This window comes from Mytilus galloprovincialis, chromosome 4 (assembly GCF_965363235.1).
Source record: "Mytilus galloprovincialis chromosome 4, xbMytGall1.hap1.1, whole genome shotgun sequence".
NCBI classification, from domain to species: Eukaryota; Metazoa; Mollusca; class Bivalvia; order Mytilida; family Mytilidae; genus Mytilus; species Mytilus galloprovincialis.
In genome coordinates, this window is record NC_134841.1 from 37,509,787 (window position 1) to 37,529,346 (window position 19,560).

Genomic DNA, 19,560 nt, shown 5'->3' on the forward strand with positions numbered 1-19,560 from the left:
TTCGTTTCGTTTCGTTGAGAGTCGTCTCATTAATTATAATACCAAATCTTCTTATATTTTTATAATAGCTGTTTTGTAGACGTAATTCGACATGCAGAGTCGACATTTTTACGGGTATAGATATACGATGTCTTTTCCAAATCAGACGAGTGGGCGCATGGTAGCACGTGTTCGAGAGGTCACCGTTTCGAACATGGATTGTTCTGAATTTGAGTTTCAAAACACACTTACAGATTTCTGAACTTAAGTTTAAAAAAAAACTAGATTTATAATTCACGGAAGTGTTTAGAGACTACACCAAATAAAACTTACTATTTAAAATTGTTATTTGATGATTTTCGGTTAAGCGTACATACGAGGCGATGCCGAAAACGAACTGACAATATATATATGAACTGTAAATATCAAAATTTAGAAACTAAAGAACGTGCAACACAAGCCCCTTCCCCTTAAACGGGGTGATATCCGGTGCTATAGAGGTAAACGAATCCTGCTCCACGTGCAACATGTCCTCCATATTTAATTTTGTTATTTTGTTTTATGTTGTGTATTTTGAATTTACTTCTCAGTTATGATGCAATATTATTTCAGTTGTTATATTTTGGGCGAAACACTGGTGTTTTGTACAAATTTGGATATCCCATCGACCGAAATGGTATGCTAAAATACCAAGATCTTTCACTCGCTAATGGAAACTCTGGGAATTCTATTCGTATTGAAGGTGGCGAAAAAAGACAGTCCTCTACTACAAACTATTTAAGTAACGGGTTTAGTGATAGAAATAACAGAAATTATGATGATAACGGAAATAATGATTATTACAACGCTGTCTTAGGTAACTCTGGAAATAGAAATACTCAATCGAATGGACATCCAGATAGGAGAGGAAACACTGATTCGAATAGAAATCAAGATAGGAATAGAAATACTGATTCGAATAGAAATCCAGATAGAAATAGGAATCAAGACAGAAATAGAAACCAAGAAAGAAATAGAAATCAAGATAGAAATAGAAATACTGATCCGAATAGAAATGCAGATTGGAATAGAAACCGAGATAGAAATACGAACAGGAACGACGGAACTCGGAATAGATATACTAACAACAGAGGACTTCCTCAGACAGAAAGATATGATGCAACAGTTGTCATAGAGGAAAGTCAAAGAAGGCCTGATAGGAATCAACCTAAGGACAAAATGGAGAAAAGTTACTATATTTCATCTATTTCTGGTGGGAAAAATCTTCCGATACCTGCTTACACACAAAGTTTTCCATTTATGGATAAAATGAAGGATAAAATGCACAAAAATGGAATTTTAGCAAATGGTCAAAATGATCCTATGTACCAAAAAACTGGAGCTCTAAGTGATAATGGTAGAAAACCTATCATTGTATCAGATCCCTTAGACCCACAAACGGCTCCAGTTATCTATAATTGGAGAGTGATTGGATACACAGATTGTAATAGGACTTGTGGATCAGGTAATTATTACACTGGTTGAACATCTAGTCATTTTCCTAAAAATATAGTTTGCCTCTTTGTTTGATGTCTTGTTTTGAAAATCAGTTTTGCTTCTCTGTGTTTCTATCTCCTTTTTTTGCTGTATTGACTTCCTGCAAACCTGGAAAGATTAATCTAGAAACACATAGTCATGCGTCTGCAAAAAATATCATTCCATGTATATAGTACATGTTCTTCGTGTGTATAAAATGAATGAAAATTTCCCTAGCAAAAATGCAACCGTTTTGCAATTGTTTTTAATTTCATATGTGTAGAAAACGTGAATCTTAGGCTGAAATGAAACATAATTACTAGTAAAGTCATTTATAAAAAAAATCTATATAAAAAAAATCTTCGTAAATCAAACTAAAACATACATATTATAGTTATAGATTATCGTTGAGATGACCAATGCTAATCTGTTTATCGCTATTTTACCTTCAACGACGTTGTCAATTTCGTGTCAATTTTTTTGCAACGCCACGTGCCTGCTTAGTTTCTAGCGATAATTTTCAATCTCAAGCGAGAAGCATGATATGAAAAATTATCACAAAAAAGATCAAAGGAAAAATGCACAAAATAGCGGTAATATTGTAAACATGTGAAATCTCACTCACAGGTTTAATTGTAAAATATAGGGGCATACCCGTCCGGCCTGTTACGTGTTTTCAGCTAAAGCTTTAAAAAACATATATTACAAAGAAGATGTGGTATGATTGCGAATGAGACAACTCTCCACAAAAGACCAAATGACACGGAAATTAACAACTATAGGTTACCATACGGCTTGTCAGCTATAAAGGGCCCCGAAATGCACATAAGTATGGAAAAGTTATGTAGAAATTTCTATATTTTTACAACGTAACATTACTTACTATTGAGGATTAAAACATGTCTGAATTTGTTTAGATTTAACGATTTTAAATTGGCTCAATGAAAAACGAAAGAAATTATAAAAGACCGCTATATAGATACGTGAACTTTAAATTGGCATACATGTTGTAAAATTGCAGATCGTTTATTTAAACATCCTGTATGCTTTCTTATTTAGAACTAGGTGTATACTTTATACATATTCTTACTATACTTGACAGGGATTCAACATCCTATCGTAAAGTGCGTGCGTGCTTCAAAAGAAGTTCTTGAAACTCATTGTAGAAGATTACCAAGACCTGACGAAAACCCAAGAGATTGTAACACCCAGGGCTGTCCTGCAAGGTTAGAAGTGAATAAGATATAATATCCTTTTAATAAATGTTTTAGCCTTCTTTATGCGTTAAATCAAATTTAATCTTAAACTTAGAATTTATATTAAGTTAATGAGCACATAAAAGTTAATGACGGGAAAATCTACTTTATGTGTTTAAATAGGTGTGATTGTGTACTTGTTACACTGAACTTGAAAGTAAAGAATTTTACCGTTTCAAATATACTAGATGATGAAATGATAATACTAGGGTAAAGATATTCAATAAAGATACACAATTTGGGACATAATAATGCAATTTCGATTGCTTTACATGTATTTTTAAACTTTGCTTTATTATGGTGGCTTAAATTTCGAAGAAAAAACCTTTTTATTGTTGTTCTTGATAAAATGATTATTTTTTTTTGCTTTCATTTTACTTGATCCCTTTTAAAGCATATTGTGGTTAACGGGTGTTCTGTTTAGTTTTATTTCATGTCTCTTAGAACGCTTATGTTGAGTGCAGCACCTAGCAATCAATTGTTAGTTAATATTATATTGAGGGGAAAGCAACTAAAATATAATTATTGTTAATTTATTTTAGCTGGGAAGCATCCCCATGGACCTCTTGTAGCACAACATGCGATGATGGAATGCAAATAAGAAACATTTCCTGTTTAAAAGAAGTCGCAGATTCTCTGTTCCTCGAAAGTACATTGGACGAATGTTCACATCTAGATGCACCCAAAACTTTTAGACATTGCAAAGTTGAAGATTGCTTCAAATGGTCCTCAGATCAATGGAGCGAGGTAATTTTATGGTATATTTGATGCGGAATTCGTATACAAGCCCTCTTATATCCTATTGCCTTTTGGGGTGAGATTGTTTTAAACCGATCTGTCGCCTACATTGTGTATTTAAAACAATCCTCTTGTATATCGATATAAAAAGATGCACGTTTTGCTGTATCTGCAATGGTTATGTTCCTCTAAAATATCAGATAAACAAAATTCCACATTTTTATATTAGAATAAATTAAATTTTAATTCAATTTGGTACTTTTTTTTTATTGTTTAAGATGAAGTATATATATCACAATATGAAGCCTAGTTTGTAAATTGAAATGCGATTTCATTCTATGATCACCTTCCACGATACAACTTTTTTGTTGTATGACTATTACAGTACTATAATTTAATTTAACATTTATACTGTTCATTTGAAGTCCTCATGTGCTATTTATTATTGACTTATGAACAAATTAAATTCTTGTATTTTAGTGTTCTACGAACTGTGGTGAAGGTTTAAAGACACGAACCGTAAATTGTACTTCAGCTGATGGTAATATCGTAAACGACATATACTGTAACAGCACAGATATGCCACCGGAAGAAGAAGGATGTTATTCTACGACCTGCGAAGAATATGAATACAGTGCCGCTTGGTATTCCACGAGTTGGGAGGAACAGGTATGCCATTTCTTTCTATTTGTTGTGTGCTTTTTTGCTTCATTTTTATGCAATTCATTCCTACATGTAATTAAGTTCATAAAACGCAGTTATATAAATTCAAATGTCCCTCTGGTACTTGTCGCCCCTCTTTTTATGTTTCCAAATATTACGATGTGCAACACTTTGTTTTTGATTAACATTCATCAGCTATGCATATAGCTAACAGTAGTAAAATTCAACATCTCAGGCTGATAAAAGAGGGACGAAAGATACCAAAGGGACAGTCAAACTCATAAATCTAAAATAACCTGACAACGCCATGGCTAAAAATGAAAAAGACAAACAGACAAACAATAGTACACATGAAACAACATAGAAAACTAAAGAATAAACAACACGAACCCCACCAAAAACTAGGGGTGATAAGATGCTTCTTCTAATATTTTATAAAATGGATAGTCATCTACAATCACAAGTGTTACTAATAATCAAACGATTAATGTTTAGTTATGCCTAAAATGATTTGACAAATTCGTTAATTATCACTCTGTGATTTTGTATTTTCTTCATTTATTCTTTTATTTTCTGTAAAACATAGTTTGAAAATTGCGGACCTAATTTAACTGATAATAATTATTTGTTATATATTTTATTTTTCATCCCTTCAGTGTCCGGTTACATGTGGAGTAAGTAAACAGAGACGCAGGGTTGTATGTGTGAGTGAAAATCCATCAGGTCCCGACTGCGAAGAGGGCAGGAAACCAGAGGATGAACGTGAATGCAGAGCACGTCAGAATTGTAATGGCTACTGGTTTAGTGGTCCTTGGCTACAGGTTTGTTTTGCTCATACTACAGGTTCGGTTGTTTTTACCAATACTTGATGAAAAGTATGAATGTTCAAGTGTTCCGACTAGTTCTTTAGCAAATCGGTAATCATTGTCTTGTGACCGGATTGTATTTATTTATTTTTGTGTTGTCTTTTGTTCCGTTTTCTTTTTTTTATAGCTAGAGTATAACTATCATTATTCATATAAAGATATGAAGCATATTTCAGTCGTAGCGTAAGACACGTGTTTCTGAGATTACCGTCTTTTCTTTTAAGTTAAAACTCTGGAAAGTCAAATTGTGTTTGTGAACCCCATAACCAGAAAGTAATACCCAGAACAGTTGAAAACTTTGGTGAATACTTCTTCCGGCTTTCATACTAACTACACAAGTTTATATTTTACCATTAAAGCACACATTGTTGTGGGTCTTAGAGTTGCAATTTTAGTTCAGTATAAGTCCCGAAGAACATTTCATGCTTAGATATTGTATGGTTCTTGTGTATATTTTAAATGACTAATATCGGATTGAAAAAAAATGTTATCTGTTTGCTTCATATTTCAGTGTAATTCAACATGTGGTGAGGGAACTAGAAGCCGTCAGGTCCTATGTTTACGAGAAAATGGAAATACAGCTTATGAGGTTATACCAAATAGTTATTGCGATATGGATGAGAGACCTGTCGAGCATGAAATTTGTAAATCCTCATCATGTCCGCCAGAGTGGTTCATGACTGAATGGAGTCAGGTATGAAATGTTCTAATGAATATATATTTTAGGAAGATGCACGTGTATACATCATAATGGTAAACAAGTCCACGAAGGGATGTTTCATGACTAAATTACACTTACAGACATATATTTTATTCCTTAGATCATATTTAGTTTAAAACAAAAATTGCAGTTTATATTATAGTTTCAACTGAAACGAAAAAATAAGAAGGATTAATTCATTTTGTAGTTTTACGTAAATCAAAAACTGGTTGTTTTAACACACAAAAAAGTATGTCCACTTCGTCTTTATGATAAAAAACTTACAAATTTTAAATTAACTTCAAAATTCACATTATTATTTTGAAGTGTTCTGTGACATGTGGTAAAGGAGAGAGATCACGTGACGTGTTGTGTATTGACACAGATAACCGTGAAGTGAATGCCTGTGATATTACAATGAAACCAAGCAATTCAGAGGAGTGTGGGACTAACCCTTGTAATAGTTATACAGATCCTTCGGGTGAGTAACATTTATATCATAAGCAGGTGCAACATGTGCAGCAGGATTTCCTTACCATTCTGGTACACCGGAGATCACTCACGATGGTGTTCGTGTTGCTCAGTTTTTGAATTTTTATGTTGTATTTTGTTTAGGGTTGTTTATCTTTTCATTTTTTACATGGCATTGTCAGTGTGTTTTGATTAACGATTGTGAATATCTCTTTGGTATCATTTACCTACCTTATATAGATAGAAATAGTTCCCATATTGTACCGATATCATTAATGAATACTACATAAAAGAAAGTTCATGTTCCGCTATAGAGATGATCTCCTCTCCCTAGATTAGTTATAAGTTTGGTGACTGTGTTCACCGCATCTATCCAATCGAATTTTGAATAAAGGATAACACAGTTACAGTTAAGCTTTCTATATATCTTTATTAACATTAAGAAATCGAAAGCGAGGGTTGATACTTTCAGTTTGAAAATTGACCATGGCAATTGAAAAAGAAATTTTACGACAAAAGGGATGATTTCAGCTTTCCAATTTCTGTGAAGAAACATTCCAGTAGCGCCTCCAAATGGAGTATGTACCTCAACGATATTGAAGAGGTGTGTTTCATGATTTCCTTGAAATAACGGGTGCAAATATGGAAGCAGAATATGCTTGCCATTCTGGGCTTTTAAAAACATAGCAGTTTTGGTGGTGTTTGTGTTGGTCGGTCTAAGGTTTCCAGATAGTGTTTTGTGTACACTGTCTATTTTTAGCTCACCTGGCCTAAAAGGCTATGTGAGCTTTTCTCGTCACTTGGCGTCCGTCGTCGTCGTCGTCGACGTCGTCGTCGTCGTCGTCGTCGTCTGTCGTCGTTAACAATTTTTCAAACATCTTCTCCTCTGAAACTACTGAATGGATTTGAATGAAACTTAAAATGATTGTTCCTTAGATTATCCTGCACAAAGTGTGTGCTTCGATTTTTGATCCGTCAAAAAACATGGCCGCCGTTACTTTAAATAGAACATAGGGGTCAAATGCAGTTTTTGGCTTATATCTCAAAAACGAAAGCATTTAGAGCAAATCTGACACGAGGTAAAAATGTTCATTAGGTCAAGATCTATCAGCCCTGAAATTTTCAGACGAATCAAACAAACCATTGTTGGGTTGCTGCCACTTAATTGGTAATTTTAAGGAAATTTTGCAGTTTTTGGTCATTATCTTGAATATCATTATAGATAAAGATAAACTGTAAACAGCAAAAATGATCAGCAAAGTAAGATCTACAAATAGGTTAATATGACCAAAATTGTCAATTGACCCCTTAAGGGGTAAATGTCCTTTAATGACAATTTTTCACAATTTGTTCATCATATTTGCTAACTTTAAAAAATCTTCTCCTCTGAAACTACTGAATGGATTTGGATGAAACTTAGCATGATAGTTCCTTAGATTATCCTGCACAAAGTGTGTGCTTCGATTTTTGATCCGTCAAAAAACATGGCCGCCCTTACTAACCTTGACCTCATTTTCATAATTCAGTGGTCAAAGTTAACTTTTTTAGTTTTGGTCTATTTTTTTAATACTTTATGCATTAGGTCAACTATATTTGGTTTATGAAAATATTTTATGATCTATATGTCGGTTACGCAGGTTTTATTTGAACTTGACCTCATTTTCACAGTCCATTGCTAAGTTTTAAGTGTTTGTGTTTTGGTCTCATTTTCTTTATTTATAAACAGTAAGTCATATATATTTGTAATATTGAAGAATTGTTAGCTGTACATGTTTGCCTGGCATGGTTCAATATGTTCAATAAGGCATTGTTTACCAGGTGAGCGATTCAGGCTCTTGAGAGCCTCTTGTTTTTAAATTGCTTAGAGGTAAGAGACTTTTGCGTTGTTACTTTTTCTAGGTTTGTGAGCTTTGAATGTGTCCCCTGGAATTTCATGCCTCTTTCTAATTTTTTTTTAATTGACATCCACGGCGATTTAAAATCAACCCGTAGTATATATTATGCGGGAACTTGGTCCCGACTTTGTGATTCATGTTGTAGTCTTTCTTTCATGGTTTTATCGATTCTTTTTACGGGGAACTGCTCACATAGACGTTACATTGTTTGGGAACTAGCTTGGACTCGGCATGACAACGGGACCTTTAAAAGACAATCCAGTCTGCAACTACATTTTATTCTGGTTCACACAGTCTAGTCATATATTTACAATAGTTACAATAAAGATTACATAACTTTTCCATCATAGTTATACATCAAATATTTCGCGATATCAATCGAACAATAATACAAAACCCGACAATAGTATACGCGCCATAAATGAACAGTCGTGTAATCTGTTATCTCCCCTTATTTCGTTTACTTTTAATATTCAATCAAATATCAAATGAAGAATTGTATTTTCAAAGTTATCTATACGAATAAGTTAATTTCTTTTTTTATATGTTAAGAATATTTACAAATTATTTACCTAAATTTTTATCTCAAACTTTGCCTCTTATTTATTTAAACTGTACCACGATTTTACTTGTGAATGTGATTAAAATTACTTTACTAGAAAACATCTTTTAATTCTTTAAACTCTTTTCTGCTAAAATTTATAAGATAAACTATTAAACAAATTTAACATTTTTACTAACCTTTAAAAGACAATCCAGTCTGCTAACTACATTTTATTCTGGTTCACAGTCTAGTGAACCAAATAGTTTTGCACGACTTTATATAGCAGACTGGACTTAATTTTGACACGTAATATGTTGTTACTCATTACAATAGCTTTCTCTGATCTCTTTTAATAAACAATGGATTTTGTCGGTTAAAGGCAGAATTACTTAATCTTAATTGTTCAAGTCTATTAATTTTAAAAGTATATACAATTATCTTTATGCCTTCGAAGCTGACACATTTATCAATTAGCTGGGGGATATTTTTGAGACAACGTTATCAAATATGCTTAAAAGATTAAATACTTTACATTTATATTTTTAGGAAATTGTTCTATAAACAAGTTAAACTTTCTTTAATTTATTTTATTTACGTTTATTTTTCTGTCATTTAATTTTACAATTAAATGACAAATATTCTCTTTAACTTCTGTGTAATTCTTCCATTATTCACGAATGCTTTACTTGCAATTTATTAATAAATATTATCTTTAAATATCACGCATTTTTGCATCATTATATTACCCCTTTGTTTCAAAATTTTTGTCCCTAAAAATTAAAAAATTAGTTATGATTACTTAGTAAACAAGATGTATTTTTTTTATATGAGATAATAATTAATTGCAATAATAGTTCAATGGTTCTTGGTTGTCTGTCATCTTGGTTCGCTGGCTGTCTGCTCCGTCTTGAATAAATCCTCTGATTTGAAACTAATCGTTCTATATACACTATTTTACACAGTTTTTCTATTTCTGTTTATTTTGACAGAGTCAACTAAAATTTGAGGTTATATTACTGTCACTATGTATCTATATTTCTCTTTAAATGCTTCTAGTTTTCTCTGAGCTGATTAATTTTCGGGGCTGTAGTCCCGGACCAGTCACTATGCAGGATACTCAGGAATATGAAACGACAAAAGAAATAGTTAGCTTATGCATATATAATAAAAAAATATTAAGTAATAAAACAATTTATGTACATCACAGAACTTTAAAAAATTCGAACAATTTTTTTTTTTTTTTTTTTTTTTTACAATATGTTTTGTATACATGCAATTTTATTCGTATATCAAGATATCTATATACTTTGGTTGTATTAAGAGGTAACAAGGTCGCGCAATTAAAACAATTAAATATGTAGATACTTTACAAGTTTTGTCTTACTTGACTCAACCAATAGTTGCGAGTGCGGCTACGTTTTAAAGTATTAAGCGAACTCAGATAATTAGTAAGCTTACAAGGTATACCACAAATTCGCTTTTTCTGATATACAATTACGTTTTTTTTTGTTTTTTTTACAGTATTCGAGTGAACACAACATTAATTTCACACGTATTTGTCATAATCGGTTTCGTAAATCAGCTCTTATTCTGTCTTGCAGGTGGCAGGATAACTATTTGTAACTTTTAGCTACTTTCTTCACAATATTTTCTTTTCAGTATTTCAATGTTCCTTATATCTTACACTGAATGATTTTCTTTTCTCATTTCTATTATATATAAGTTATCTGTGCTATGGAGTGCAAGTTTACCACAAAACAGCTTATTGTTCTTAAGTATGCGACCGGCCTAGGTTTTTGTGAATATACATTTTTGAAGTTGAAGTCAAACTAGTCAAGATGAATCACGGTAGCTGGTCTAGAAACAGCTGAGCACTAATTTTAAATACTGCTGAAATAGCAATAAAAATTCTTATGGTTCATACTTGGCCTAATTCAATATCAGTGGCCTAAATTTGAGAGCTCTTAAATTCTGTTATGTAACTTGGTCACTAAAGAAAGCTAAATTGCATTATTGGTAGCTTGAATCCGACAAATATTAAGACTTATAAATTTATTCAGACACTATCTTTACTGGCTAACATTCAATTTTTCTTTATGTATTTGTCTGTTTTACAAGTAAGCTAGTTGGCCTTTTTCTCTTTGTGCCTGATTTTGTAAACTTAGTGTAAAACTCAACCAATAGACCTTCACCTATGTTTTCTTCAGGTTCCCAGGTAGTCTTTTTATAACCTACCCATTTGACCTTATAATAGTTTTTGCCCTGCCTACGCTTTTTGGCAAGTAATTTTTCGGCTATGAAGTCATTATCGTCGTCATTAGTCTCATCATTTTGTTGCATTTGTGAATCATTTTGTGTTCTATCTATATTGTCATTTTGAACATCATCTATATCATCTACTCTATCTCTGTCATTTTCAACAACATTTCTTTGAATTTCAGGAAGATTCCTATAATCTCTTGGGTCAATATACGGTTTCATTCTATTTGTGTGAATACGAGACTTAATCAATTTGTGATCTGAACATCGTCTTAACTTACATGTATTATTTTGTCCAACATTAATTACATAAAATGGACCATCCCACTTTGGGTGTAATTTTGGTGATAAACCTTTTGGTACTTTCATAGATTGCAACATGACATAATCTCCAACTCTGAATTTTGGTGCTTCAGCTTTCTTATCATACCTGTTTTTAGTTTTCTCTTGTGAATTTTCTACCGAAGTTTTTGCAATACCTTTTACAATTTTCAGTCTATCAATAAGGGTTTCGAGATGACTCTTCGCAGTTTTACTCATACCATCTTTAGGTTGAACAGAAATATCAAATGGCAAGTTCATTTCTTTACCAAACAACATTTGAAATGGAGAATAACCAGTTGATTCAGTATTTGTGGACATACGTAAAGCCATCATAACGCTAGGGATTAACTTATGCCAATTTGACTGATCTTTAGCCACTAATGTACGTAAAGTTTGTGCGATCGTTCGATTCATTCGTTCACATGTTGAATTGGTTTGCGGATGGTACGAACTAGTATGATACCTTTGAACTTCAAATAGTTCACATAAAGCCTGAATAAGTTTACTACAAAAATTAGCTCCTCTGTCAGATACAATTGCTCTTGGCGCACCAAATCTAGAAAACACCTCATTGTATAATACTTCAGCTATTTCGGTAGCTTCTTGAGTCTTAAGAGGGAAACATTCGGGCCATCGAGAAAAACTATCGACTACTAACAATAAGTGTTGATATCCGTCTTTTGTTTTGGGTAGACATGTAAGAATGTCCATGTGCCATCTAGACAAAGTGTCTTCAATAGGAAGGGGAAGCAATGGTGCCGGACGATGGTGTGTTGGTTGTTTTGACCTTTGACATTTATCACATGACGTCACATAATTATAAACCTCTTGATACATACCTGACCAATAATATTTAAGATGTATACCAGCGTATGTGCGTTTTATGCCTGTATGACCATTGTGATCATGATATGCTAACAAAGCATCTTGTCTTAGACATTTCGGTAAAACCAATTGTTCAATCATGCTTTCAGCTTTAGGTATCCCTTTTGTTCTTGACCTATGTAAATGAATTAACTCACCTGATTGACTTAATCTATAGTGGTCTCGTTCATAACATATGTTGCGAGCCTCTTTTTGATTTTCGGGCAACTCGCCCGTTTCAAGGTATTTTATCAATGGGATCAATTGATCACATTCTCTTTGCAATTTTGAAATATCTGATACATCATTCAGACCAACATCATTATTATCAATAGCTGCAATAATTGGCTTTTCATTTGCATACTCGAACTTAATTTCAGTTTCGATCTTATTTTCCAATAAACTATTTACAGACAACTTTGGGTGTATTTCATCTTCAATTTCTTTATAAGGAATTCTTGACAAAGCATCCGCATTTGTATTCTTTTTACCTTCCTTATAAATAATTTCAAAATCATAATTTTGCAATTCAAGAGCCCATCTACCTAGACGTGAGTTAGTATCTTTTGATTTGTGTAACCAAACTAAAGCTTGATGATCAGTATACACTTTGAATTTTGCATGAGACAAATAAACTTTGTTTTTAGTGATACCTTCAAGAACTGCTAAGCATTCTTTTTCAGTAATAGTCCAATTTAATTCATTATTTCTCAAAGCACGACCACTGTATGATATAACTCTTTCTTTACCATTTTCATCTAACTGACCTAGAATATAGCCAATGGCTGAGCCTGATGCATCGCAAGTCAAAATAAATGGTTTTGACATATCTGGGTACGACAAAACAGGAGCAGTTGTCAAAGCCTGTTGAAGACTTTCAAACGAGATTTGACATTCATCAGTCCAAACATATTCTTTGTCTTTCTGTAAAAGATTATTCAAGGGAACTGTGATTTTAGCATAGTCCTTAACAAAGCGTCTATAGTAATTACACAGACCTAAAAACTGTCTGACCTCGGTCTGATTTTTAGGCCTCGGATAGTTTTTCACTATAGTAATTTTAGATTCATCTACCTTGACACCGTCTTTTGAAATAATATGACCTAGATAATTGACTTTCTTAACAGCAAAGTGACATTTTTGTGGCTTAAGAGTAAAATTTGCTTTTCGTAATCTAGCAAAAACTTCTTCAAGATGTAGCAGATGCTCTTCAAATGTTTTACTGAAAATCAAAATATCATCAATATATGCAAGTACATACTTCCAGTGCAATCCTCTTAATATTTGTGACATGACTTGAGAAAAGGCTATACTGCTATTACGTAGACCATACGGCATTCTGTTCCATTCATAGATTCCAGAATGAGTTACAAACGCTGCTTTTTGTTTAGAATTTGGGTGCAAAGGCACCTGCCAAAAAGATGAAGATAAATCAATAGAACTAAATATCTGTGGTTGCATTTCTCCCATAGTATCAAAGACATCATGCATGTTTCCAAGAGTAGCATGCATCGGGGAAGTAAAAGCATTTACCCTTCTATAATCAACGCAAAATCGCCAACTGTTGTCTTTCTTACGAGTGAGACAAACGGGGCTATGCCAAATAGAATTAGAAGGCTCAATAATTTTGTACTTCAACATCTCTTCAACTTGTCTTTCAATCTCTGTTCTAATATTCGGTGCAGCTCTATGTGGAGGTAAACTGACAGGAGGGTTGTTCCCTGTGTCAATTTCATGAAAGTGTACATCTGTCATGCCAATTTCAGACAAATCTGTTGCAAATACATTCCTATTTTTATCAACAAATTTTCTTAATTTATCTTTTTGCTCATTTGTCAAATCTGCTTCAGAAAGATCAATGTTTAATTTTTGTTTTTGGTTTTTATGACCCTTTTCAATGTTATTTATATGAACTTTTTCAGTTTTATCAGACCAATTTTGAATAGAGTTAGGTTTTATTTCTGATATTAAAGCAACAATTTCATTTCTGTTTAGCACCACTTTATCTTCATTTGGATTTATGACTTGCATTACTGCTTGCTGGGTTGAAGACGACACAAGACAAGCAGCACCTACAATGCTTTTATTTTGCAAAGACTGACTAGGTTCAAGTATTATTTGCTTCCCTACAAATTGTTTAGGAATTTTAACAGGAATAATGCTTATTTGTCTAGCTGGAAGCTCGATGTGTTTTAAAGTTTTAGCTTCATTTTGTCTAGTACTTATGAGTGCGATCTGTGCAATTCCATCATACAAGTTTAAAGTTTTAGTAGGATAATTAATGTTAGCTTTATTATATTCTAAAAAGTCATTTCCAATTATTAAAGAGTGTTGAATTTTATCAATTATGTAAAAATTCTGGTAAACAATTGGCTCTTTATCAAATTTAAGTGGAAGTTTTACTTGTCCTTTCACAGAAATTCCTTCACCGCCTACACCATAAACATTGTTTATACTTGACAAATTAACTCTTATTTTAGTTTTATCTAGTTTATTGAATAAATAACTTGAAATACAGGATACAGCAGCTCCTGTGTCAATCAATCCTTTTGTTTTAATTCCTAATATATCAACATTTACAGTGTTTCCTTCAATATTAGTCATTAAATTTATATAGATATTTTCTCTCTTCTTCTTGTGTGGTTTCTGTCTACTTTTAAAACTTTTAGTTTTTACCACATTTTTATAAGATTTAGTGAAACAAACTCTTGCTAAATGTCCTATTTTTTTACAATTAAAGCATTCTTTATTTCTTGCTTTACATTTATGGTTTTTATGGTAATATGACATACCACAATATTTACAAGCATAATTTTGCTTTGTCATCCTATTGACTCTGCTATTTCTATATGCATTTACCTGTGGCATCTGATCTTTAATTTTCAAATTTAATGTATTAATTTTCTCAGTTATTTTATCTAGATCTTTATTTTGCTTTATTACATTTAGATTTGAGCAATCAGAATCTTTTATCATTTTACGTACGTTAGCACATTTTTCAGCTATTATTGCCGCTTGCTTTAATTCATTCAGATTTTTCGGGTTACTCAAAGTTATGCTAGTATTTAATTTAGGAAGTAATCCCTTTTTACCCATGATGAATTCTAAATTTTCAGGTATTTCTAAATCCTTTGCAATTATTCTTAGTCTGTCGAAAAATTCTAAAACAGATTCGTTTTCCTTTTGTTTTACATCTAATTCAATATCGCCTTCATCTTTTGAAAAACGTTCAATTAAACCAATTTCTAAATTTTCTGTACTATTTTGAATATTTTCATTTAAACCATCAAACCAAACTTTAGCTGATTCTTTCAAATAAAACGGCAAGTAATGACAAGCATTTTCATTTGCTATTGAATTAATTTTTATCCATTTTCTAAAGTATAATAACCAATTTGACGGGTTACCCGAACCATTGTACATAGGAGGTGTTATAATGTTAAAATAATTAAAATGTACATTACCATGTGGTTCAGCCATGTTGCTCTCTTGATATTATTATGTTGTCCTGTTCTTTTCTTTAGTTGTCCATCAGTTGACTGCAAGTTGTAATTTGTCGAACTGTGCCGAAGTCCATCTTTACATGTTGTTCATTGTTGTAGGTACCGATGATTTTACCACTCGCCTCCACCAAAATATATTATGCGGGAACTTGGTCCCGACTTTGTGATTCATGTTGTAGTCTTTCTTTCATGGTTTTATCGATTCTTTTTACGGGGAACTGCTCACATAGACGTTACATTGTTTGGGAACTAGCTTGGACTCGGCATGACAACGGGACCTTTAAAAGACAATCCAGTCTGCAACTACATTTTATTCTGGTTCACACAGTCTAGTCATATATTTACAATAGTTACAATAAAGATTACATAACTTTTCCATCATAGTTATACATCAAATATTTCGCGATATCAATCGAACAATAATACAAAACCCGACAATAGTATACGCGCCATAAATGAACAGTCGTGTAATCTGTTATCTCCCCTTATTTCGTTTACTTTTAATATTCAATCAAATATCAAATGAAGAATTGTATTTTCAAAGTTATCTATACGAATAAGTTAATTTCTTTTTTATATGTTAAGAATATTTACAAATTATTTACCTAAATTTTTATCTCAAACTTTGCCTCTTATTTATTTAAACTGTACCACGATTTTACTTGTGAATGTGATTAAAATTACTTTACTAGAAAACATTTTTTAATTCTTTAAACTCTTTTCTGCTAAAATTTATAAGATAAACTATTAAACAAATTTAACATTTTTACTAACCTTTAAAAGACAATCCAGTCTGCTAACTACATTTTATTCTGGTTCACAGTCTAGTGAACCAAATAGTTTTGCACGACTTTATATAGCAGACTGGACTTAATTTTGACACGTAATATGTTGTTACTCATTACAATAGCTTTCTCTGATCTCTTTTAATAAACAATGGATTTTGTCGGTTAAAGGCAGAATTACTTAATCTTAATTGTTCAAGTCTATTAATTTTAAAAGTATATACAATTATCTTTATGCCTTCGAAGCTGACACATTTATCAATTAGCTGGGGGATATTTTTGAGACAACGTTATCAAATATGCTTAAAAGATTAAATACTTTACATTTATATTTTTAGGAAATTGTTCTATAAACAAGTTAAACTTTCTTTTATTTATTTTATTTACGTTTATTTTTCTGTCATTTAATTTTACAATTAAATGACAAATATTCTCTTTAACTTCTGTGTAATTCTTCCATTATTCACGAATGCTTTACTTGCAATTTATTAATAAATATTATCTTTAAATATCACGCATTTTTGCATCATTATATATATATGTTACAGGGAATTTGTGAAATCAGTGATTTTGTAAAATCATTGAAATTTCAGGGAATTTGTAAAACCACTGAACTGATTAGTGATTTTATAAAATCCCTGATTTTGACTAGTGATTTTACAAAATCCCTGAAATAATTAAGATCTTTTTCACAGATTCACTGATTAAATTCAGGGAATTTGTAAAATACATGTGCATTCATTCATTTTTGTAAAGAATTTCTGTGAAAAAAGATTTTACAAAACCACTGAAACTGTAAGTGATTTTACACAACCACTGATTAGTCCAGTGATTTTACAAAATCCCTGATTTTACAAATTCCCTGTAACATATACACTTTATAAATTTGATTCGTCAGAAAAACTTTTATTGTGACAATTTTAATGTTACATGATTACACTGCTCTGCTGATTTCATCGGATAGGAAAATTAATGCATATGAAATAGATGCATCTTTTGGTTTTGACCGTTCCCAATGAAGTATCAAAAATACATGCAACCGTTTATCTTTTGTAATCATTGAATTTCATTCACATCAAGACATAAGCTATACGTATTCCGAATTATAAAAAAAGACGAACACGAGAAAAAAATAGCAAAAATCGACTGAATTACGAACATTTAAGACCAGGTACAGGTGTTTTGGCAGAGCAATAATGTTCATCTCGCTATGTTAACCTTATTTGTGTAATTCCAAAGTTATACTATGTATCAAGTTTCACGATCAGATATATTACAAACATGTATTATACTAAAAGACATTTTGTTTTACAGAAAGATGTGAAGATACATATCCAAACTGTCCTTTAGTTATTCAAGCAGGAATGTGTAAGCACGAAGGATACAGGGCAGTCTGCTGTCAATCGTGTTTGTCACACAATTGAAAGGACATAAATACAGCCTTGATTTAGATATGGTCACCTGAAATCTATAAACAATGGTAAAATATGAAAACGGGTAAAAGACTAAATGAAATTTACAATGATACAACAATTGATGGTTTATTGTTTGGTTGTAAAGAACAGTTGTATTTGATATTTGTTTATTTACATGTATTTAATGTTTTATAGTATTGCCAAAAAACTGACCGTTGGTCATTGATGAAATGCTGTATAAAATATAAAAATTGTGATATAAGTATTGAATGATAGAAAGAGAGAAAAGTACTAGTATGGAAGGGAACGTGACAAACATTGCCTTTAGAAAAAAGACGCAAACACGGTCCAACACCCAAACGTTATCATATTTAAATGCAGGCAGCATTCACTATTTATGCTTTAATTCAAATTTACTAAAGTGCCTATTAATTCCAATATCTTGAGAAGAATTAGTTAAGTACCTGCGAATGCTCAACTCTTTTTGCAAACAAAATAATAGGATTTCATATTTTATTAATCAAATATAGCTATTTTCTCTTTACATCTCATTTGAATTTATCTCTATGAAATGATACATGTTTATTCTATATTTTCGTGCTTTATACATTTAAACTTTTATTTATGCCTCACAACGAAGTCTCAAAACATTACATTTGGTGTTTCTCTAAACGTTAAATAACAGCGTGCGAATTCCAAAACTTAAATCAATATTGATTAATAATAACGTCTATGTATCAAACAGAGAATGAAGATACTAAGCAGACATTCAAAACACATAAGTCGAGATTAACTGGCAACGCCATGGCAAAAATTGAGAGACGAACAAACAGATAAACATGTTCAAAATAAACACTACATAGAAAACTAAAGCGTGAGCGACACAACACGATCCAACCATAAACTGTTGGTGATACCAGATGCTTGAACAGAGAAACCAGATCCTGCTCCACTGGAGGCACACGTCGTTAAACTCATGTAAAGGACAAATTATAAGAAAAGTCTCTTTTGAAGATATCACGATCGAGGAGGGGATGATGGGATTAGAAATAAGAAATTTTGAATATATCGGTGGTCATCGGTGACACAGGTATTCCATAACTGTCAAACGAACTCGTGGTAACTTTTTTTTATGTGTGATAACATTGAGAATTGAAATGGGGTTTGTGTCTATAGGACAACAACCCGACCAATGATCAGAAAACGGCAGAATGCCACATATCGTGTGTTCACTTTTGGGTATAATTTGTTATAGTTGGATCATCAACCTTTGAGTTTCTTCAACTAAAATAAAAGTTACAAAAGGGTGCACCATTTTCTGTTTACGACAATATAAAAAAAATATTTCAGGCTGCTCTAAATATACCAGATCTGCAGATATAAGATTCTGTAATATGACTTGTCTTTTAGTAATTATATTTCACCTTTTTGAGATTTGTATATTAATATTACCGCGCTACATTTAGTTATATGAAATTCATCTTTTGCCATGTGTATATGTTTGATTTGCATGTTAATGTATTGTACATAATGTAAGATATTGCTTTGTCATCAATAAACTTAACGTGTAGATATATTTTTATCTTTATTGTTTAAAGTTTCTGTATCATTGATATATACCCGACGTCTTTTTTTGATCATATTTAACTACAATATATCAGTCATTTGTGAAATACTAGCCTCCGTATTCAACAAGAGTTATTTCCCATTACTCATGTGCAATTTGAATCTATAGATAACATAAAATTTGATAATTCAAGGGCAACAGTAGTTTGCTGCTGAA

At 32.0% G+C, this 19,560-nt stretch overlaps 1 protein-coding gene and 1 long non-coding RNA gene across 2 annotated transcripts in view; one reads left to right on the plus strand and one right to left on the minus strand.

The window, feature by feature from the left end:
- The window catches only part of LOC143072055 (thrombospondin type-1 domain-containing protein 4-like), a 58,786-nt gene extending 39,508 nt beyond the window's left edge, over positions 1–19,278 (plus strand). Inside the window, exons 9-16 of the mRNA XM_076246837.1 lie at positions 592–1,483; positions 2,597–2,720; positions 3,293–3,497; positions 3,969–4,157; positions 4,808–4,972; positions 5,529–5,711; positions 6,045–6,198; positions 17,677–19,278. Of these exons, the coding sequence (XP_076102952.1) occupies positions 592–1,483; positions 2,597–2,720; positions 3,293–3,497; positions 3,969–4,157; positions 4,808–4,972; positions 5,529–5,711; positions 6,045–6,198; positions 17,677–17,786 (2,022 nt within the window). The 3' untranslated portion in view covers positions 17,787–19,278. The remainder of the gene's footprint in view (positions 1–591; positions 1,484–2,596; positions 2,721–3,292; positions 3,498–3,968; positions 4,158–4,807; positions 4,973–5,528; positions 5,712–6,044; positions 6,199–17,676) is intronic.
- On the minus strand, positions 8,186–16,871 carry LOC143072058 (uncharacterized). The gene is made up of 3 exons (XR_012977024.1): positions 16,352–16,871; positions 8,825–15,855; positions 8,186–8,327 (listed from the first exon to the last, which is right to left on the minus strand). It is a non-coding gene; the product is annotated as an uncharacterized LOC143072058 (long non-coding RNA).
- Positions 19,279–19,560: the final 282 nt, after the last annotated feature.